General features: G+C 37.6%; 2 protein-coding genes across 6 annotated transcripts in view; both read left to right on the top strand.

Annotated features, from left to right (window-relative positions):
* Nucleotides 1–2,526: 2,526 nt before the first annotated feature.
* LOC129577830 (holocytochrome c-type synthase) lies at nucleotides 2,527–4,332 on the top strand. The gene is made up of 4 exons (XM_055465505.1): nucleotides 2,527–2,699; nucleotides 2,877–3,092; nucleotides 3,166–3,527; nucleotides 3,643–4,332. The coding sequence occupies exons 2-4, from the start codon at nucleotides 2,877–2,879 to the stop codon at nucleotides 3,866–3,868; spliced, it is 804 nt and encodes a 267-aa protein (XP_055321480.1). The 5' UTR covers nucleotides 2,527–2,699; the 3' UTR covers nucleotides 3,869–4,332.
* A 14,964-nt stretch (nucleotides 4,333–19,296) lies between these two features.
* LOC129579330 (polypyrimidine tract-binding protein 1) overlaps nucleotides 19,297–23,228 on the top strand; it is a 209,128-nt gene continuing 205,196 nt past the window's right edge. For 3 of the 5 annotated variants that reach the window (XM_055469332.1, XM_055469327.1, XM_055469326.1), the window contains exon 1: nucleotides 19,355–20,874. Coding sequence is in view for 4 of the 5 variants with exons in the window: in XM_055469327.1 (XP_055325302.1) it covers nucleotides 20,867–20,874 (8 nt within the window). In the remaining variant the exon portion in view is untranslated. Of the gene's footprint in view, nucleotides 20,875–23,228 lie in introns of all 5 variants that reach the window. The other 2 variants (XM_055469324.1, XM_055469328.1) reach the window with 2 other exon arrangements.

Below are 23,228 nucleotides of genomic sequence, written 5' to 3'. Positions count from 1 at the left end.
TTGCTTGCTTACGGCGAAAAAAAAATATTTTCTCGGTCGATTCATGTCATGCAGAAAGAAAAGGAAAAATAAACATTTCAGCTTCGATGAACAATTATGATTTTTCCTCGTAATTTGACTAGGATTTTTTTTTCTAATACGGTAATAGCCTTGAGAAAATTCTGAAACCACAATTTGGTTTTGCAGAGTGTTCGTTATTGTTGGGTCATGTTCATCGTATCATCATATTATGGGGCACATGTTACGGAAGTTTGACGAACCGAACGAGAGTGAGAGGAACAGGGCGTTCATGTAACTTTGCAGACTCATTTGATCTTTTGTGCTCTGAAAATGTTTAAATTGAATATGCAGAAAAAGAATTCGGAATCAACAACACACACGAAACCAATTATGTAACGTATGTGTGAGCGTTGTTTTTCTTCGTTTGTTTTGTTATTAATTTTCAATTTATGTTCATGATAATTTCAACGTGATGAACACGTCAACAACTATGTTATATCAACGCGCAGAAAATGCTTCTGTTGACATGATTCAATGAAAGACAAACGATAGGTCGTCTTCGGTGCATAAAAATATTTTGTTCGTAATTTTGTAAATAACACCAGATATAAGCGGTTTGTGGAAAAAAAAATTCTGCTCATATGTAGCACTTGAATGGAGCGTGAGAGTGAATAGAAGAAGAAAGCAAAATAAAATGGTTGAGAAATTCTCTCTCTCTCTCTCTCTCTCTCTCTCTCCTCCATTTATTTATGATCTGTTCAAATTCTAATCGTTTGTCGTGCTACTTTGTTCCGTGGCGTCAAGTCAGTGCTTTAACAATAGTTTCACATTTTTCCATCGCATCCGGCAAGAAAAATGGGCATGTACGATATGACCGAATGGAATATTTTCGCCTGAACACAAAACTAAAAAACAAAAATCCAACCGACTTCAAATTCAAAGACAAACGTCATATACATACACATATAACACATATGCAGATAGGTTTGTTCTGTTTTCACGGCTGTTTCGTTACAATGACTCGGCTACTTGTTGAACTGAAACGATAAGATATCTGCCATACGACAATTCCAATCGATTTTTGTCATAAACGTGTGAAAAGCAGTAAAAGTTGTTCGCATCGGCAAATAACAACGAATCGCTGGAAAATAAAGGAAAACGTTTTGCACTTGAAAGTGCAATATTGCTGCTTGTACTCGATTTAAATCGATATTACTTCTCACATGCCCACCACTTTCGTCGAATCGAACAAATCGACGGATTGGAATCGGGATCGGCTGAGTCAGCGCAAAAATAAGAATTTTCATACGAATACGTTGACCGACAAACCAATTGTTTATTTAAATAAATGCAATGGTTGGATCGCATTTACACAGCTTTGTACTGTGTACGGTCCGTGCTTATTACCGTCCGTTGCCGTCGTCGTCGTCGTCGTCGTTGCGGTCGCGGTAGCTGTTGTATTATTTTGAACTTCATTCTATTCTGAAATAATTGTATTTTAATGGGCTTTCCGTCGTGCATTCCGCATCGCCAAAGTGGTATATGGTCACTTGGCTTTGCAAAATGTGCTTGATTATGTGTTTGCCAAAATTGACACGAATCGATTTCAAGTCGAGAGCACGTTTTTTTGCCACATGTTATCAAACAATAAAATAGGCACGAGCTCAACGTTATTTGTATTATATCGCGTCGTGTGTTTATTCACAGCGACCGAAAAAAAAAGTAAATTGCAATAGGTGTGCTACTCCATGGCAGTAAGAAGCTTTATTTTTCCCTTCTTTTCATTCGAAAAGTGCAGAGAGCGAGACAGAGTGAGGGAGAGAAAGAGAAAGAGAAAGAAAAAGAGAAAAGGTGAGCGAAAAAAATCACATAACATACATACAGTCGTCGCTCCGTTCCTTCCTTAACACAATAATTAACACGTGCTAAATACACTTCAAATGACACGTTTTGCAGCGCGCTTTTTTCCGCATGGCCAGTCGCCAACTTGATTACAAGTCTGTCTAAATCGCACATTGGATGACGAAATAAGCATGTTTGCGACATAACACTTGTTCTCTCTCTCTCTCTCCCTCTCTCCCTCTCTCCCTCACCTAAATTCTAAGCACATTTTCATGCGAGCGCTCGATTTCAACGGGGAATTTTCAGCATTCAATTTTTATTTGACTCGGTGGCGATGAATGATGATCGAAAAAATACGGCTATAAACATCATTGAGGAAATTTTTCGAGAAAAAAAAATATTTGTCGTAAATTGATATATCAACTGAAACTAAATCGAACGTGGACATAGAAAGAAATAAAAATAAAACGGAAATTGCAGAGATAAGGCATTCATTGTAATGATAATCACGATGATTCACAGAAATATTTTTTTTTATATTTTTACAACACGTAGAAATGGCTCGAATTTGCGTCGGAATGTTTGCGACAAAACCCACTTGTTTTGTGTAACGAACTCACTTCCATTTCAAAGAAATAGATTTTGAGCGAGGCGTCTCCACTTGTAAAATACATGTGTCAAAATAAGCTTCGAAAGCTTGTGCGGATTCAGTTCATATAAATCGATATGCAACCCATTTGACATTCACTATTGCATGCTGTGCTCTTAACCTCAAATTATCTATTTCACAACATAACTTTGACACCAATAAATCAATATCTGAATAGTTTCAAATTACTCAACAAACAAAAGCAAGAGTAAGTAGTTTTTTTCAAATGTTCAATGAAATTTCATTACTTTCACGGTTATTTCATTAAAATGTGCACATTTTGCTTGGAAATCATTGTTTTTTCCTCATTCATTATATAACAAACGTGGTCAACGTCGTTTGTAGTTTTTAGTGTTGCTAATTGCTGTTCAATGCTATTTTTCAGATGGGAAACACGGTGTCAGCGGCTGAGGCGGTTGCCGCAGGAATAACACATGCATCAAATAAACCAGATCTAGTTCCTGATCATAGTAAATTCGATATGACTTCCGGTACACCACCACCCGAATGTCCAATGCATCAAAAAGTAGCAAAACCAGCAGCATCAGTCAGCGAATGTCCCGTGATAAATAATGACAATGACATCAATCCGTATAATATGGTATGTTGTGGAATTTTCATTCGTTTTAAGCCCATTTTCTAATTATGGATGTCGAAAAAAATGTGATTTTTAGATGCCGCCAGCTAATCAAAACCGAGCACCAGATCAACCGTTTCCACTACCCACAGATCGACAAGTTTCAACGATACCAAAGGCAACCGAAGGTGAGAAAAAAGAATTCTGGGTGTATCCAAGTCAACAAATGTTCTGGAATGCAATGTTGCGCAAGGGATGGCAATGGAAAAAGGATGATTTGAAGCCACATGACATGGACAATATCATCAAAATTCACAATGCCAACAATGAACAAGCCTGGCAAGAGGTGCTTAAATGGGAAGCGTTACACGCTAGAGAGTGTGGCAATCCACGATTGAAGAGTTTCGGTGGCAAAGCCAAAGATTTCAGTCCAAGAGCTCGCATTCGCAATTGGCTCGGGTATGTTGTTCACATATTTATTCGATTTGTCGTTTCGGCTCCGGCCAAAGTTTTCGAATTTCATCATTTTTAACATTTTTACATCATTCATCTAAATCTGTTATTCGTTGCACAGATACGAATTGCCATTCGATCGTCATGACTGGATTGTTGACCGATGTGGACAGGATGTGCGTTACATCATCGATTACTATGACGGCGGCAGTCCCGATGAACATTATCGATTTGCATTGTTGGATGTTCGACCTGCAATGGATTCGCCCGGAAATGTGTACGATCGTGCTCGAGTCTGCTTGTGGCGATGGAAACAAGAGTTGTTAGAAAAATTTAACATGGAATAGAAGTAATTTTTAACATGAAATTCATGAACACATCAGCGTCTCTAATTAAATAATGACTCATAATTTATGCTAGAGTTTCGGTGAAGATGATGAAAAAAAAAATCTCTAGCCATTGACTCAAGCGAAACTCTGGTTTAACTTATACATGTAGATTGTATTTTTTTTGCTGTTTTGAGACTCAACTGAGAAACATACGTTTTAGCATTGTAGCCAACTATTTCACGAGAAAAACAAAACACTTTCCGATATTGATGTGAATTGATTCTCAAATACAATTTTTAGTATAATTATTTAAAAAACCTAGAACAAAAAATAAAATGAAAATATTCGGACAATTCGAAAATGTAAATTTTCTGCGAAAAATATGTTAAATGAACGAAGGCATTGTTAACATTTTATTCTGTCAATATGAAAGAGTGTTTGATTAAATATGTAAAAAAAAAATTGAAACTTGTACTACCGTACATGTTTATCGCCTTGTCTATTTTAATGAAGGAATAATTTATTGAAGATGAATGTTCGGACACCGAACTCCGAAGCCACAGCCCAATGGAAGTAATTTTAATTTTATATAATGAATCCGGTCGAATGCAATGCCGAAGAAAATTTTACACAACATTTGTGATGAAGTATGCCGGCATTTATTTTAATTTCGTATGGAAATATCGATGATGTTGAGGGAAAGAAAGTGAGCCTCATTGAGAGCATCCATTAATTACGTGTGAGAATTAAAAAAGAAAAATGCCTTCCCCACATAAAGTGGATGATAGTCATGGGGGAGAATGACTTTGGGGGAGAAGGACAAACGCACATAAATTTTGGCCATAAGATTATTTTCATATTTTATAGCTGCTTGGGTATAGATGTATGTGTCCCATGGCACACTCTGTTAATGCACATGAGCACGGAGAGAGATAGAGAGAGCAGTTCATCAATTTCAGTTTTTGGACATGTGCGTAATTTTGTGTGCATTTGACAACTCCGTCATTGATGTCATTATAGAGGTGAGTTTAAAATCCGCATCCAGAAAATGATAATCTTCTTCTTCTTCTTATTCTTCTTCTTCTTCTTCTTCGATGTTGAATCAAAACTTAAACTTTTATGATTTATGTAGGATTTTAATTGAATAATAAACGACACGGTTCAATTCATATTTCCATGATGAAAAGGATGGTACAGAAATTGCTCCAGAGACGAAGACTCGTTCATTTCATTCAAAAGAGCCATCCGTCGCACTGGCTCATGAAATGCTAGTGGAAAAAACTATTTAAGAAAAGCCTATAAAATACGAATTTTATCTTCATCATAATGATGCAAAGCAACTGTATACAGTTATCGTCATCTTGTTTAGCGTATTTTCCATTTGCTTGCGCCTTCACACCCTCTCACCGACATCGCTCCGGCAAAAAATAATAATTCCTGAATGAATTTTAGGAACGGTTGCATCAACGATGATTCCACCATTTTATTGATGCAAAGGGAAAGAATTTCACATGAAATGTTTTAATTACAGCGATAATGCCATGTGGTTTTTGGTGAAATGGTTTTCGAGCGATGAAGGCACATAAAATCGTTGAGGCGCATTTAACATGCGTTTCGCCAGAGCCAAGAGGGAGAGAGCGAGAGAGAGACAGAGAGTTATAAACTATTCCATTTTAAAACCGCTAATTAAAATCAATTTAATTAAATGTTTACCGAACAAAACCAGGTCGATAATATGATGAAAACAATTGCGTCGAAGCATTTACAAACAACAATCTACCAGCCGCAATAATTCACGTATTTACACTACGTATATTTTTATTCCCTATTGTTATTTCGTTTGTTGTTGTTGTTGTTATTGCTCTTATTATTACCAAGCAAAATATCCCCTTGTTTCACCTGAGCGCGTTCATTCAATTCACTCTTTCAGAACTTCTTTCGCATTGAGTTTTATTCGCATTTCGAAAAGTGCGAAACTTGGAAAGACACCCTTGAACAATTCGGCCTTTGATGATTGGCCACCTCAAAATGAGCCTGCCCAGTGCCCACGGATCCAGAAACAATAAACGGATACTATACGGTGCAGGTAAAGGAATTTGGGATCACACACACACACACACACACACATACAAAGAACGGTGGATTTGCGGTATTTTGTGAGTTTGCCCTCATCAAGTCCATTTCATATACATGTGTTGTCTCACAAATGTTGAATACGCACCAATGATTTAAATTTCTGTGACGAAGCATAAACATGATGTTTGCATATGTGCCAAACTGTCCAAAGAGTTTCATTAGTGCAATGAATCTATTACAAATCACATGTTTGATCTCTCACTAATCAAGTTTATCGGGAGGAAAATTTCCTTGTCGACGCATTATTCCGACGATTGAATAGTTAAAAGTGAGTTTTACCTCATGCGCTTAGTTATTAGTTTGTTATTTGAGTATGCGGTGTGAATTTATGGGGAAAAATAGGGAGAGATAAAGCGAATGAGCGAGCGAGCGAGGGAATAAGTTTTGTTCACCGATTCAAATAATTAAAGTGTCAAGTGGTTTATATGAGTAACAAAATCTTGGAGGATGGGTATCGTTTGTGCTCCTGGCTTCATTCCACTTACAACAAATTACTTTGTTAAATTAATGAAATTTTTGGCATTTTTGTATCCTGTGTACACATTACCTAATTCGAAGCTTGGCTTTTTTTTTCAACCAGGTAATGTTTTTCGAGCAAAAAAAAATTGGAGAAAACTCTACGAATCCCATTTCAAATGGAATTTATAGTATAGTGTGTCGAACGCCGAAAAAAAGGGAAATAATTTTCGTAAACTTCTTCGGCCGGTGTGGACGATTTGAAGAACAACCAATTATCATTGAGAATCAAATTGATGGAAGTAAAAAGCGTTTTTCAATTTAAAACGTTAACATTTTTGCGTTCCACACTGTGGAAATGAATTTTGATCCCACAAGTACACTCGAAATCTAGTAGTCTCAACCGTAAGCCACTCTCAACTGTTCCACGGATTTGACTCTCCACTTAAAATGCTTTAGCATACTTACGGATGATTTCCTTCAGTTCATTGTTACTTTTCGCCCTACCTCCCGCCATCGTCCCTTTGCAACCGGGCACAACAAACTGAATTCGTTGTGATATCTTCTTATTTTCATCGTATTCTACAAGAGAGACGAAGAGAACGAATGGGAGACGATAACGACGACGGCGACAACGATGAAAAAAAAATGTTTCACGCGATTCCTACTCGACGATTTCAATTTATTTTGCTGTGTTGTAAAATGGGGCTGCAAATATTTGGGCTTACACTTCAACAAAAGCAGCAAAGTGAGATATAGAAAAAAAAGATAATTAGTGCACTAATTATCAAGGAAAATGTGTCCGATACACACACTCTATCACTCTTTTTGATACGCGTTTCTTACACAAAACAACATCACCAGATAAAGAAGATGAAGAAGTAGAAGAAAGAATGAAAATAATAATAACAGTTACGTAGAAAGCTTGTTTTGTTGGCCGCTTTGTTATGCTTCCTTTCTTGTGCCATCATTTCAATTTCAGCTCGAGTCAGCTGCATGTGTGTCTGTCTCTCTCTCTCTGTGTGTATTTGTATGCGTGGCAAATGACGTGAAGAGTCTTTGTTTCTGACGTTAATGAAGTAAAAACACCGATTCATAATTGCGAGAACAGGTTAAGCATTACAGTTCGATTCGGAATCGTACACTCATTAGTCAGATAATAACAAAGGTCAAGAAGTATGTGTATCTGCGTACATATCAACTTTCCTTGCTCGTATTTCATGTTATAGTTCAGTAGGTGTTCGGTTTGATCTTTGAGGTTTCATTTCTCATTTAGTTCAATCAATCTCTTTCCCTCTCTTCTGCACTTACATCGAATTTCTTTTTTTCGGGCGATAATCCATCAAAAGAAAATGGTGAAATCACCTTGGATATGGTGCGTGAACCGCCAATAATATTGATGGCGATGGTGTGAAAAACCAACCAAACAATAAATTCAATCGTCAAACCGAATCACAATTCATAGCGGCGCCGAAAATTTTCAAATTGACTAAATTCAATTGCGATGACTACACTAGATAAACACCGGCAATTCATCAAACTAATTTGAATCGTTTAATTACATGCGAACCAATAAAACTGATTAATTTCAAATGTACACCATTTGATTCGCAAACTAGATGGATAGAGACTAGTTTGAATAGTTTGGATAGTGGACAGGAAAAAAAAACACAAACTCGAATAAATAACGAGCAACAGTATTTAAATTGAAATAAGCGCTAATAATGGAGCGGTATGGTAACAGCAATGTGATGGGCGTGACGATGGCAAATGAGATGAGTGATGTGGAATGAGAACGGGAATGCGATAGGAAAAGAAAGGCAATGTGCGTGTGTGCGAGAGAGAGCGTGAGAGAGTGCGAGGGTGAGAGGCAATGTGGCGAATCCTATCCGATATCCTCGAGTTTGCGAATGCAAACGTAACGCGCGCCCTCTCTCTCTCTCTCTCTCTCTCTTTCTCTCTCGCTCCGCAGTGGTCTTCCACTTTATTTAATGATCGGTGAAAAATTGCTATTTATACAATAGTTTGAGTCATTTGTTTGCGTGCACAAATCAACTATGCGGTGTGTGTGTATATGGAATCGAGATTGGGTATTGTCTGGCAGCGCATCCACGGGATAGATGATGCTGGGAGATGATGTACCGAGCGTGGTACTTATGCTCGTAATAATATTGAAAACAAGATTTAATGCATGCCGCGCGCGCTTCAACCAGATACACAGAAACAGGGAGAGAGTGAGAGGGATGCTGCAGCTGCTGATGATGCTGTGGAGGATGGTATGAGCAAAGTGATACACAAAGCTTAAGCAAAGATTGAGAAGGAGCGAGAGAGTGGAGACACGGTGACGTTCTCTCGCACACGCTGATGGAGACTGAAACGAATTTTTGAATGAGTGAAACGTAAGTGCAAGTTGAAGAGAATCTCAATGATTTGTGTTAAGTGTGTTTCACCGTGTGCAAATAAACGAGCATATTATCGTTTTATCCCATGGACCGGAAAACGACAACAACATGAAAATCTCTTTGCGATCTATCATAAAGAGATCCCTTGAAATTGAATTAATTTAAATATAAATGTATTACAAATTGGCAGATAATTTATCTTAAATACTTTTATCTTTGAATCCGAAGCGAAACTTTGTATGTCATTTAACATGCACATCGACGATTCCACGTGGAATTGGTTGGGCGAAGCAACGAGTGAACCGAGCGCGCACACCACATCTCTCATGATAAGAAGTTAGTTCGAAAAGAAAATATTTGCGTTAAACTTATTATCGAATTTCAAGTGTTTAACAAACTACCAAACTGGAATCGTCAAGGTCCTTGCGCCGGAATGAGCTTGTTGCCCTGAATTGATGCCATTGCTGCCACTGTCGTTGCTGCAGCTGGTGCTGGTGCTGCTGAATGCTGAGACTCAATTCACCGAATAATGTTGTTGTCGTCGTCGTCGTCGTTTCTGTTCGGCCATGGCACACCAAAAGCCCTGCGTGTACTTGTGCATTGTAATGCTTTTGCAACAAACTATACACAAAAGCTCACAACTACAATACCAAAAGAAAATTATTCAATTTTAAGGAACATTTTACTTTTGATAAATTAGAAAAAGAACTTTCCAACGAAGTTTTCCACCCCACTAAGATGACAGGATATTTTCAGCATGATGCGTTGGAAAACCCATCCCATTCCAGTCCAACCCAAACTATTTTTACCTATATCATTGCATCGCCAACGTGATGAAAATAAAGACAGAACTTTTCTTTCGATCTCTCTCTCTCTCTCTCTCTCTCTCTCTCTCTCTCTCTTTTCTCTCAGCAACGAAACAAACTCGACGAAGAAGAAAAATAAATTGTCATCTGTTCGGTGACTTTGTTCTTAATTTCATCCAACTTTTATCCTCTTCTCTGTTGCAACTGATAAAGTTGCTTGTGTGCATCATCAAATCAAAATCATACGCTCATGCAGATGCTCCAGAAAGTGCACCGGGAAAGTTCACTGCTGGTAGTGCTGAAAGCAGAGAGAGAGAGAGAGAATCATTCAGATTAATGTACAAATTGAATTGGTTTTTGTGAAAGATCAATTTTGAGCTAAAACAATGATGCAATGACAGAAAAAGCAACATATTTATTGTTGTTTAGCTTTTATTTTTGAGTTCTGAAATCAAGATTGAAATGTATTTGATGCATTTATATAATGTTTCAAATGTACCGGTTTCACTGAAATTATCTCAGTTGCTTACCACGAACAAAGAAGAAGAAGAGAAAAAATATGGGCTCCAATGATGAGACTGACTTGATGCACCGGGAGTGCCGGTGAACGGTGGTGAAGTGAACCTTAGTCGAATGTCAAAAGAACACGATAAATAAACAAACTCTACTGGAAGACCTTCTCAAAAATGCCAGTCAGTAAGGCAATCGCCGTAGCTGCGTGTCTGTTTGTGGCCAACGAATTATTATTTGAGGTATTGTTTTGGGTATCCGTGCCGTTTGATTCAATTAATTTTGTTAAGCTATTTCTCTTTTTCTATTTCCATTTCGTTCTCATTCACTACTCAGACTTTCGGAGTCTTTTTGTTTCTGCGTGAGTTTGTCGTTAGCTAATGGCTATCTCTGGAAGTTGCTGTAATATGTTTGATAAATGTAAAAGAGCACAGATGAATTATTATAAACGTTTGTGTACATTTGTGAGCTGGCTCGTTCTCCCGCTCATTTGCCGTGGCTCCGGTCTCTAGTTGATGCTTTGTCTCTGTCTGTGCTGTGTGCAACAAAAGGATGCCGAGCATGCGGTGATATTTTGGAATTATTCGTACAAAAAGGGACTTGCATTTTATTGTTGCTCCAGGTGTATTGTTATTCAATTTCAAATTCAATCTTTAACTTAAATTATATTTTGTACCAATTTAACTTAAATATTTATTTTGTGTTGTGAAAATGACAAGTTGTGTGCGCACGAGAAAGCGAGTAAACATGAAAGAGAGCAATGAAGTGAGTCCAAGAGAAAGAGAGAGTGGGACCGAGAGAGAGAGTGAACGACAGAAAGAAAAGGAATGTGATATGTGTGTGTGTGTGTGTATGCGTGAGTGTAATCTTTTTTTCTTCCCTTTTTATAATCTGCTGTTGGTTAAATAAATTTGGTATTGTTGTTCGCTCGTGGGCTGCATGTATTTGCTCACATTTCCCTTAGTAATTTTCATGTTTTCTTGAACTCACGAATGTTACCAACATTTTGTTTAGTCTTCCCATTCAGTGCTTTCCAATTCTTTTATTTTAATCTTTTTTATTTGTTTGTGTATGGCTCGGCTCGTCAACGTTGCCGTCGTCGCTTTTTTTCTCTCTCCATATCATTCATCCTGGCACATATTTTTGTGGTGGTGCTGCCGGTTTTTGTTGTCAACGCAGCCGGTTTTCATGGATTTTCATTTTGTTTCTTCTTCCTTTTGCTTCATTTTTTTTTCGTCGTCGCGCGCTCAAATATTATGCATAAAGGCTCAGAGAAAAGACAAAAAATGGAATGCCGCTAAGCAATTGTTCCCGTTTATTTGTCTCTGTTCTCGGTATTTTTCTTCTGTGTTCGCGCGTTATTTATCCTGTTTTTAATACATTTTTCCAAATATTTTTCATTATTTATACAGATCATCGTTATCGTCTTAGGAGTGTAGTTGTTCTCTGTGTGTGTGTGTGTGTGTGTGTGTGTGTTGTTTCTCTTTTGCATTATTTCGGTTGGCCGTTTTACGGTTGTCGTCATCCCCTTTCACTTCGTTCCGTTGTTATCATTTATTTTGTTTTTTTTTCCAAGGGGGAAAGTACTAGATTTGTATAATTCAAATAATGCAATCTAGTACAAAAATAATCCCAAATAATCCTTCGGAATTCTCAATAATGCTCGATAATGCTATTCAAAATATCAATAAATAATAGCGAACTATGGTCAAGTAATTGATGCTTGCGTGCATTTGAATGCCTTGAAAACAAAGTGGGTCGATAGTAGATATGAATTGGTGAGACCTAGAAGAACACAAGTTTGTCAAACGTCGTAGCAATAAAGAGAAGTATATTTTACTGCAACTAACAATGGTTGAAAGAATGTATGTTCATTATAGGCGGGTCGTTCCGGATTTTCACGGTTTTAGCATAACTGATAAGAGATAGGGGAATCACTCACTTTCCAAATGGTGTGAATCTTACGAATCTTTTGTTTATTGAAATCCAATATGGCGACTGACAGTTCTGTCGCCATTTTCAATTTGATTCACGAGATTCATCAGATTCATCATATTAATGACGATTCGTTCACAGTAATGTGTTGAATCTGAGTGAATCTTTTGAATCTGTGTGTAAACATGAGAATATTGTTTGAATTTGGAAAAAGACTTCAATCATACAAACTGTATTGAATGATAAATTCCCCTAGATTTTGTTGTACAATTGCGATTTTTTGCGTTTTTCGCTGAACTGATAAGAGATAACGACTTGGCGTCTTGAGCAAAGAGCTAGACACAAAACAATATGTTACACGGCTTCGCATAAACTGCGCATGTATGTGTGCGTTATTTCTGAGAAACGTTAGCTGTCACTTGTCAGCTGATTGGTGTACCGTTGCCAACTTCACGCTGAATGTCGAATACGTTCAAATTTGAATTTGGAATAAATATCTTATTGAAAAATGTTCTATATGGAATGTAAAAATAAATTTATAATTAATTCCCGGCGACAATTGATCAAGCACCAAAGGAAAAAATCAAAACAAAGGCCGTATTCGCAGTGAAGTGGGTTGCATTGCATATTGTCAATGTCAACATGATACTCTCACCGCACACTAATACACAGAAACATGCGCAAATATCGCACGATGTAGCGAAGTGTTTGCTACAATTTACAACTGTGTTAGAGCGGGGCTGTTTTGTGTCTAGCTCTTTATAGTGCTCGAGGCCTCTCGCATAGTTCGCTATTATTTATTGATATTATGAATAGCATTATCGAGCATTATTGAGAATTCCGAAGGATTATTTGGGATTATTTTTGTACTAGATTGCATTATTTGAATTATACAAATCTAGTTCTTTCCCCCTTGTTTTTTTCTCTTCTGACAAAACATTGGAACATCTAAGACACAACTCTTATTTGTGCAAGCGTAATTTTCGTTTTATAACGCAAACGCTTACGGGCAAGTAGTGGTTATTCGATTATTTTATTGCGTAAAAATACGTTCTCTAACTCTCTTTCTCTTGTTCTTCCTCTCTAATTTCGTTTTTTCCTTATCACTGTTTACCAACGATTTGACATTATCATGTGCAACATAGCATACAGTCCTACGCATCCGCATCTAATCCATTCGAAATTTTGTGTGTATGTGCATTTTGTGTTGCCATCAGTTCGCATTTTAATGGCCATGGTACAAACAGCAAATGAACTTTTTTTAGCTGTTTTTTTTTTCATTTGGCATATCCCGTATGTTTCCCCCCACCCGCTGGTACCATGGTTTTGGTATGATTGCAAAACTGGTTTCGGATATTTGAATTCTTGAGTTCATCGAAATGAGCTTGGATTCAATGTTTTTATTTTGTAAATGCAATCATACCATATTCAATTCAGATGTGTTTCCAGCTTTTTATCTTCAGTTTGATACATTTTTTCTGTTGTTGGCTTAAACCTGATGCGTGTGTGTATGTGTTTTGCCAAAAGCACTAAATAAACAGACATTTGTATTGTTTTCCATTTTGTTCCAAAACCGAATTGAAAGAAGGAAAAAAAAACAAGAGGTCAGAATTGTCGAATTCAACAGTTATTTTGTTTGCAAATTAAACCAGGCATGAGTGTATCGCTCTCGCTCCGATTTACCATGTAAAAATGTTTTCTGCTCTCTCTTCATCTCCAGCGCACTCATTCGTTCCTTCGTTCGCCAGATCGTTCGCTTTCTCATGATTGTAAAGCGGATTTAATATTAACTAGAAGCGATGCAGTTGTCAGTGGAGATCTCCTGAAGCTATTTTGCATTAAGAGCTTTCAATTCATATTTTAATTACTGGCAGTTTCTTCTAAAGACCGCGTGTTTGCATTTCAACGGCAGCTCCAAACTGTTGTCTCTATAGATTTGATCGTTCCATTTTTATTCATTGCTTGAATTCAACAGCGTTATAAATAAAATAAGCAGCGAAGGCAGTGGTGTGTACAAAAAAAAATGGCCATGATATTCCATTACGCCTGAGTTTGATGATTATAATAAATATATACGTTTTATTCTTTCTTTCTTGTTTTCTCTCTCTCTCTCTCTGCAGTTTTTTTCGTTGGCTTCATGAAATATTACAGCATGAACTGGCAACAAACAAGCGAAATTCTCATTTATTCATATAAAAACCACATCGATTTTAATATTTTGAATGGTGGTTAATATTTAAGAGTCAGAGGGCGCAAATTGACTTTCATTTGTCCGGCGGATTGGGAAACGAGTCAAAAATGCTAATCCATATGGCTGTATGCTACCTTAAATTAATGTGAAAAGTCAGCACCTTTTTGGTGGATCCATCATCATGGTGGCTAACCGATTATGTAAGCTGCGTGTTGAGTGTGCTTTTATGTGAAACCTCAAAACTGTGTCGTTACCGTCGTCGATACATTGAATATGGATAATTTACCAAAAATTAACTAAGCCTCGACTTATTTCGACTTTCTTTCATCCATTTCTCTTTCACACTCTTCTCATTTTTTATAATAAATGCGTTTCTTCCGCCAGGGGATTGGTTGGGGCAATCAGCTCTTTTGCTTTAGATTTAGCCTAAATCGGATCGATATTATAATCTAAATACATGTTTCACATATTTTATTTATTCAAACGGATGTGGTGTATGGTCAGTGAGAGAGCGAGAGAGCAACAGAGAAGGAGAGAGACTCAGAAACTCTGCACCGCTATATACTCGATGCTAACGATGGATTTAACTTAAAGAAAACCACTAAAGCTGATTGCCGGTCTCAAAAAGAATACCCAGTTTGGCCCATTAATATTAGCGTAAAAGTTTATCAAGTATGTGTGTGTGTGTGTGTGTGTGTGCCCTGGATTTGCCTTTACACAAAAGCATATACAACATATCTTGATGTTTGTGTGTGTTTGTGTGGCGAAGTGTCATAGTGTGTGGCTAAAGATATAGATAAACCAAATTGCAAAGTAGTCTAGTGGATAGAATTAAATATTTAATGCCGCCTAAATAATCCCGCTCGATGGTTATAAAACGAGTGAATTTACTCAATCTACTTTTCGTTCTCTGTTATTTTTTTGATAAGGCTGCCTTATTAAGGCATCGCAAAACAGGACAATTGAGAGGCAACGCCAAATCGTTTCAATTGAACGATGAGAAATGAAAAACTTACACACGAGTAAACTTGAACTTGTAGAGAAAGTGGTCGATTGCATTCCATATCTAATCTCTTTTAATGTGTGTATGCTTATGCTCAGTCTGTATTTTCAAACTAATATTTGACCCATTGGCTGTTTGACCGAGGGATAAACAAATCACAGATTTGATCTTCTTTTTTGAACAAAACGAATTGAAAATTCTTAAGATGTTTCCAGTTAGTCTTCAGCCAAAGATCCATCCTAATGGACTGCAAGCTTTGCACATTTCACTTAATCATCTTATGTCCAACAAGTGGACTTGGATCGGATTTAAATTATTAAGCAGGATTAATTTGCTCACATTAAATAGCTAATCAGCGAGCGACTGGATTTCCATGAATAATTTTCATATGGCGTTATGGAAGGAAATTGTACCTGAACGTGGCTGCTTACATCCCCATCTTAATTTCCACTTCATATGCAGTTTGACTTCGTTGAAACACACGCGACAAACATTCAGCTGGCTGGATTCATGCGCAACTGTATCCAACACACCAGCTCAAAATCAAAAGCTTAAGCAAAAGCATAAACAACTCAGAATATTTGAGCCGTGGGCAAGAATATAGTTTGTGTACGTGTGTCTCTTTGTGTTTGTGCAGTGCATAGCGATGTGCTATCAACCTACGTAAATACGAAGCATATTTAATTCGAATGACATATACAGAAGCCAAAACTAACAAACACTATTACGATAGCCGTGAGAACTCTCGCTCCCCTATGTATGTGTATGTGTGATGGCTGTACCATCATCATAAGAGAATATTCGCAACTCGCTCCATGAAATGGTATTAGCCTCAACATTCAATATGCGAACGAAAGATGATTAATTAGAGTTCGTGAATTATATATAAGATATTCACAATATCCCACACTGGTTCTCTGCAACGCACCAAATAAATTTTAATCATTGCTTAGGCAAAAACGATGAGGTTTAAACGAAAATATAACCGCACTTCGAGTTAAATTTTCTCGACCTCACCAATATACACACCGTATCTTTAGTGTCTTGACATTTTTCTCTCTATTTCTCTTTCCAACGTGTGCGTTACTTCCACTCGTTCATCCATTGTGTATCGTTTTCTTGGTACTTCCTCGAAATGGACGACGAAAAAAAAAACCAAAAAAACATTAAGACGACGAAAGCGATGGTGAGTTTCATTTATTGTAGCTCGCTTTGATCGGACCCATTTTGTGCATTATTTATCTAAATTTAGCCAATTTTCGCAAAGACAGCGGCACCATTCGCGTCGCCATTACGTGCTCGATGGCAGTAAACTCATTTAGAACATTGCTTCTTTTTAATAGATAACACCACATTTGTCTGCTGTCCTCCTATCAAAAATGGCCACCTCCAAAAATTGCTAGCAATTGTCATTGTTGTGTGCAATGCCCTAATGTTGAAAAACAATAATTTTCAATGTGCCAGTATAACAAAATAACAGCACCGAGTCCCGGTTTGGTTTGCTTTTATGATTTCATCGGATGATTGCACGATGCGCTCCTGGAAATCTCGGTTCAGAGGCTTCCTGTCGACTTTTTCAAAATTCATCAAATTTCGTTCGCACGGTGAAATGGTTGCACGGCGTCGGTTTCAATACGCCATCATTCACCACCACTGTGCGGATGCTCTGCTTGATGTGTTTTAATGGTTTTTCTTTGCAATTTGAATATTATTTTTGGATGGGACACATCGAAACGACGGGTTTTGTTAGGCAAACCACCGCCTTCTCTTTCTACCTATACTCTCTGATCATCATCATCATCATCATAATCATCAGCAGCAGCAGTAGCAGTAGCATCATCATGGTTTTCATCTCCCCCTGGGTGCGCACCTTGTTTCATTCATATTGTTGCTTGTATTGTGAGTGAGTGAGAGAGAGAGAGTCCGTGTGCTCTGTCGAAAAGAGTATGAGATGGAAATTGCAATGGAAACACACACCACCAACCAATAACACCGGATGCTGTGTTCCACAAAATACAGGGCTTAATACACAACACAATACATATTTCAAAACCTCATCAAACCTGTAATCCTTCTTGTTTTTTTTACCCGCTCATTCTCTCTGTATTTCGCTCTCATCACTCGGTTCGAGGCTGTGTGTGTATTATTGGCCCCATAGCCAGTCGCAAATGCACCGCATTTTCATCCGTTACATCGTTGAATATGTACGCAACCAAATGAACGGACTTTTTTCCTCTCTCTCTCTCTCTCACTCTCTATGACGTTCGCCGCATTTTAAGTATTTATAACTGGGTTCGAGTTTGGCAACAATAGCAACAGCAACAGCAACAGCAACAATAATAACCAAAAAAAAAAGAAAAAAAGAAGAAGAAGAGGAATAACAAATGCGGACCATATAATGGCATTTAATGCTTATATTCATTTTCAAAGGTGTTTTTCCAAGGAAAAAAGATTGGTCGGAATCCGTTTTCATCATAATGCCATCATTTCGGATGTAAGCCACAGAAGATTAAATTTTTAAATACTCGTAAATAATGAAGAAATCATACAAAAATATTTTTCAATCTTAAGCACAAATTCGCTGTTGAAACATTCGCTCAAATTCGGTTTTCCGCTAGCGAGTGGTTTTTGTTTTCAGTCATTTTGGCCAATACACAAAAGTCAACGGCAAAAAGTTTTTTTCTACAAAAAATCGTGAGCCAGAAATCCCAAAGTTGCACATGTTTTTGCTAGTTGGTAATAAAAATATTAAAATAGATTGAGTGTCAGGAGAAAATTCAAATGATCATCGATATGAAAAATTAGGTTTTATTCGCATGTCGTTAGCATGTCATTTCGATTGTGATTGCAACTTTCTTCAAGGGTAATTTATGGGATGCACTCGTTCGCGAATTCAATAAGCAGTGAAAGAAGATGTGTGGGCGCGCAAAAACAAGCGCGCTGAGCCAAAGCCATTTCAAAGTGGAATTGGCACGTGGATTGGAGCAAATAAAATGTGTATATTCATTTTGGATTTTCGGTGGATATATGAAATGGCAACAATTTAAATATTATTAAAAATCATATTGAGCAGATGTTGCATAGTCTTCATAGCAATAATATTGCTTTTTAATATCCAACGTCAAGGGAATAGCTGAAATAACACGACGTCGAAAAAATGCGCGAAAAATGCGAAAAGAATGTTCACGTAAACGAGTTATTTCGTATCGCATTCGTGTACCACCATCCACCCTAATAATATCCGATTGAATTTTTTTTTAGGTTAGGTCAAAGGTTCGTCTACGTTGCTATCCAACCTGTACTGTTTCGGTTAGTGTAAATATATCCATCTCTCATACATTTTTAAATGGAGCAATTTGATGTAATCCAATGATTTAGAACATTAACCTACACACTACTTGAACCATAATAAGATGGTGTTTAGCTGTTGTTATGTGCAATCAATCAAGACTGATGTGCGTTAAAAATTAAAAATTCACCAAGCACGTATGTTTATTTCGTCCGAATATGTTAAATGTCAGTGGCCATCAGAATGAACGGCCGCTAACACATGCAGCGAACGACGTTTGTTGGTGGTGTGTTATTTTCCCTACAGATCCACAATATTCTCTGTCGGTGTGTATAGCGTGTGGATTTGTATATGGGTGTATGGGTGAATCATCCATGCAATGTATATATCCATACTAAGGCGAGTAGGACAAGTGAAAATGAAACCAAACGAGATACGTGTACGAGCGAAAGGGAGAAACGAATAAAACACCGGGCAGGCGCTGTCACTGCATGACTATTGTCTCGTAAACACTCACACAAACAGACACATACACATATACATGTACACGCACATATAGCCAACCGTACACTCTCGTTCTTGTTCACTTTTACCTTTCTTCTGCCGTTCTATTTTGACATTTCGTTTTCTATCTTTCCCTTTCTGGTTGCCGTTCTTATTTGCATGCTTTTACCAAACACACGACTCTCACACGACTGGGGAAAAAAAACTTGGAAATGTGTGTGAAATTGCATGGCATCGGGAAAAAAAGAAGAAAAATACACACGAGTCGACGAACAACGATACAGATTTAATAACAAACAACAGTGCGATTGAGTATCGTTTTCATTTTTTTCCTTCGATTTTTTTATCATTTTTCTGAATGGCAACGAATGCAACAAGCCAAAAAAACCGATTTAATTTTATCCGTGCATACATAATTCCGTAGTAATTCCAAATAAAATGACATTAGCCGCGGCCCCGAAAAAATCAAACGTGAAAGACGAAAAACGAAAAAAGCAGAGAGAGAGACATCAGACAGCAACTAGTTAGAACGAGTTGATTTCCATTAAGTAAAATTCTCATACATAGCGTGTGTATCAATCACTTGGCTTGGCAATCAGGTGACTTGTAATGGGACGACGGTGTGTGTTATATATACGTAATTTTTCTTCGTCTCTTTTCTCTCTCTCTCTCTCTCTTTCTCACTTCACTTACTGTCTTTCTCTGTGTCGCTGTGTGTCACTCGTTGCTTTCGCCCGTACATCACCATTCTAGCCGTATAGTTCTGTGTGTGTTGTTGTGAGTGTATTCCAAACTCAATTCGATTCGCCATATTGTTTCATTTTTATTCGACCACTTGTTTGAACTAGAAGAGCAACAAGCTATATGGTACGATTTGTTCTTCTTTGTGTGCCATTTGTTGTCATCCGAGTGCAGCCTTAAGTCAGTGTCATCGAAAACAAAAGTTAAAAAATCAAGTGTGCGTGTAAAGGGAAGCAAACAACACAACTCAATATTTTATTGACAATAATAAAAAAATATATAACAAACAAAAACAGGCAAATATTATCAAATGAACAAATTAAACGACAATATTCCGAAAACAAAGATTGTGTTTATGGAACATTTCCATTAAAATCCATTTCATTTCAAGTGGAGAAGTGTATTTGAAGCAGTAAAAATGCTCACGACGAATTGACATGAAATGAGCATGCTGAATCTAAGACGTTCCACTGTGTGTATTTGTATGCGTGCGTGTGCGTGAATAAACTGTTGAATACGGTATATAAAATACACATTGCATTGAAAACTGTTGCTCAACACAAATTTTAAATGAAACCCTTCACCCAATCTCAATCAAATTTAATGAAAAAAGAAGAAAACAGAATTCGTTTCCTGAATTAAATGTGTTCCATTGTTGGTGTTTTGTATGGGCTTTGAAATTTTCATTTATTCCATTTGTAAACATTGTGTAAATTGGATTGTTTTTGCTGTCAAATGAGATGTCAAAAATTGGTTTGTGTGTGTATGCGTTTATGGCATGTTAAGTAAACGCCCCGACTACAAAACATAACGCGTGGAAAGGACTCAATTTAAATTTGCTTAGAAAAACTTGAACACCGCAAGCAAATTGTTTAAAATTATCTTGAAAACGATCAGTCGAACCTTCATGATTCTAATTGATGAGAAGAACCAGAACAATAACCAGAGCAAAACCATTCACACATACACACACACACGAAGTGGTGTACATATCTCAGACGTGGAAACGATAATTATCGAATTGCCTGAAGTGGCAAAATAACATGCTTGGGTAAGTCAATTTTCTCAGATCTATAGTAATAAATGTCATAAATTCTCCCATATTGGATAGATGCGCGCCTGTTAAAAAGTGGAAAGTGATTAGTTAACTTTAGTGGGTGTATCAATCGTCTCGTAGTATTGTTGATACATTGGTCAAGAATCAAATGCGAATAATTTGTACACAGAGTTCTTAATAATTGATTGATCCGGTTCGGATGGGAGTGTAATGAATGAACGAACGGACGACCGGTTCGATGCAAGTTGTTATGAATTCACCTTTCTTTGTCAATAATTGAATCTGAAGTATGATTGCGGTGTATTGTCATTTGTCGTCGTTCAGTCCGTCGCAAGAATCTTCTCTGTACACTGTACACTGACCATATAGATAATGGCTTGCATTTAATGTGAAAGCAAGCAAGGCGATGTGTTGGCTCAGTATGGCTTGGCTTACACCATGCATCGTTACGCTGGTGGTGGTGCGCGCTCATAATCCGCCCTGAATTGCATGCTGCACCGAGTTGGACGGCCAAAACAAAAAGCGACAACCAAAACAAGAGCAACTCTTCGGTTTCTCCATCTCTTACAATGCATTGTGCTGTTTGTTACACACATGAATCGTACTCTCTCTATTTTCATAATAAATGCCAGGAGTTTTGATTGTGCCATGGCTAATGCACGTGTTCGGTCGTTCATTGAAGCTTGTCGCAGCAATAAAAATTTGTCGTGTGACTCAACATACTAATGGATAGGCTGCATTACGATTTTAGGATTTTATCGCTGTGTTATGAGCTATCGGCAGGCTCTAATAAGCAATATAAGCAATAAACACAGCACTGATAACAGACAATCCATTGCAAGGGTAATGAAATATCGACTAGTGGATAAGGCAAACTACTAAAATTCAAAACACAGCACAACCGCGCGCGCGCACACACACACACACTTATTTCCATTTCACGAGAGCAGAGTACGAGAATATTTCACCTGCCGTCACGAAGTGTGCATTGTATTTTTGTTTCAATTTGTCACAGTTTCATTACAGTTTTGATGTTGTTGCTCTTGTTGTTTTAGTACTGATGCTGCCTGCTATTATTATTTTATTATGATATCCATGTGTTTTGTTCACATTGAGCGCTCTCGCAGCTCTTGAGCCTCTTGCTCGAATTGCTCGGGTCATAGCGTGCATTGTGTGTATGTGTGTGAGCGCGCGGCCTCACAGTTGCATACAACTGATGTAGAAATTAATATTTACACTTAACCACGAATTCGTCATTCATTGTCCTGGGATTTGATGCAGATTTATATGTTCAGCTCATTAAGTTGTTGCAAATAAAAGCGAAGAGAGACAAGTGAGACACCGAGAGATGGATGGGTAGAGCGAGCGAGAGAAAGAGATGGAGAGACGAAAGGCGAGAGATAGGGAACAAGAGAACAGTCGCACCAAATTACTTTCTATATTATCCATTACATGTGATGCAGACACCGACATTGTTTACGAACGACCAGTCAAGCCATAACAACAGACATGAACACGAGTATTGTGCAAATTATCTACAGAAAACAGCTGTGTGCTAACCCGATGTGCTGGATGATATTCACCTTGCAATGAGGCATATGCCTTACAGCACCAAAAATAATAACTACTACTACCAAGACCTCAAATAGAAACGACCACGAAAGCAGAACCAGTTCCTTTACTCTCTTTCTCTTTCTATCTCCATTTTATTTTCGGAATTGTTGTAGAATGCTCGCAAGCCCCTATATAAAGATCGTCATATATTTTATTATCATTGACATATAAAAAAATATGACGGTTTTCACAAGCAATTCGATAGACAAATACGGTCAGCATTGGCTCTAGTGGCTTGCTATCTCATGCGGCTTCAACTGTCAAACAACCAGTTTTATTTACGCAACTACACTACACCAATTGCCATAGTACCGTTCAATTTGCTTGTGGAGAGTCAATGGCATGCTCGGTCTAAAATTTCCTATTTTCGCAAAAGTTTCCTATTTCTCAAATCTACTACAACTTCTGCTTCTTCTTCTTCTTCTTCATTTTCATCTTTGCTTGGTTTCGGTGGAAAAATTTCCTCATTCGATGGCGTCTCGCTTTTCGTTTCCTGCGTGAGTCTGTATAAAACAATTGACTGATCGATTGCCATCGGACAAATACGAACATTCCATTATTATGAACATGAACAAGAGCCATATAGAAAAAAAAATAAGAACGAGAGCAAAGCTTTCTGATCGATTCGTCATGCTGGAAAACAAGGAAACAAAGTAACTTCGACGTCGTAACGATTTGCTTTTTTCCGTGTGTGTGTGTGTGTGTGTGTGTGTGTGTGTGTGTGTGTGTGTGTG

This window comes from Sitodiplosis mosellana, unplaced genomic scaffold, assembly GCF_009176505.1.
Source record: "Sitodiplosis mosellana isolate CC-2019 unplaced genomic scaffold, AAFC_SMos_1.0 Smas_scaffold_6226, whole genome shotgun sequence".
Taxonomy (NCBI): domain Eukaryota; kingdom Metazoa; phylum Arthropoda; class Insecta; order Diptera; family Cecidomyiidae; genus Sitodiplosis; species Sitodiplosis mosellana.
Note: the sequence above shows the minus strand (reverse complement) of the source record. Positions and strands in the feature narration are given on the sequence as shown.

What these genes read in the sequence shown, in the direction of transcription:
- LOC129577830 (XM_055465505.1), top strand. Translation starts at nt 2,877, where the DNA reads ATGGGAAACACGGTGTCAGCGGCTGAGGCGGTTGCCGCAGGAATAACA. An exon ending in ACATCAATCCGTATAATATG is followed by an intron (nt 3,093 to 3,165) that starts GTATGTTGTGGA and finishes TGTGATTTTTAG; the next exon opens with ATGCCGCCAGCTAATCAAAA. An exon ending in CGCATTCGCAATTGGCTCGG is followed by an intron (nt 3,528 to 3,642) that starts GTATGTTGTTCA and finishes TTCGTTGCACAG; the next exon opens with ATACGAATTGCCATTCGATC.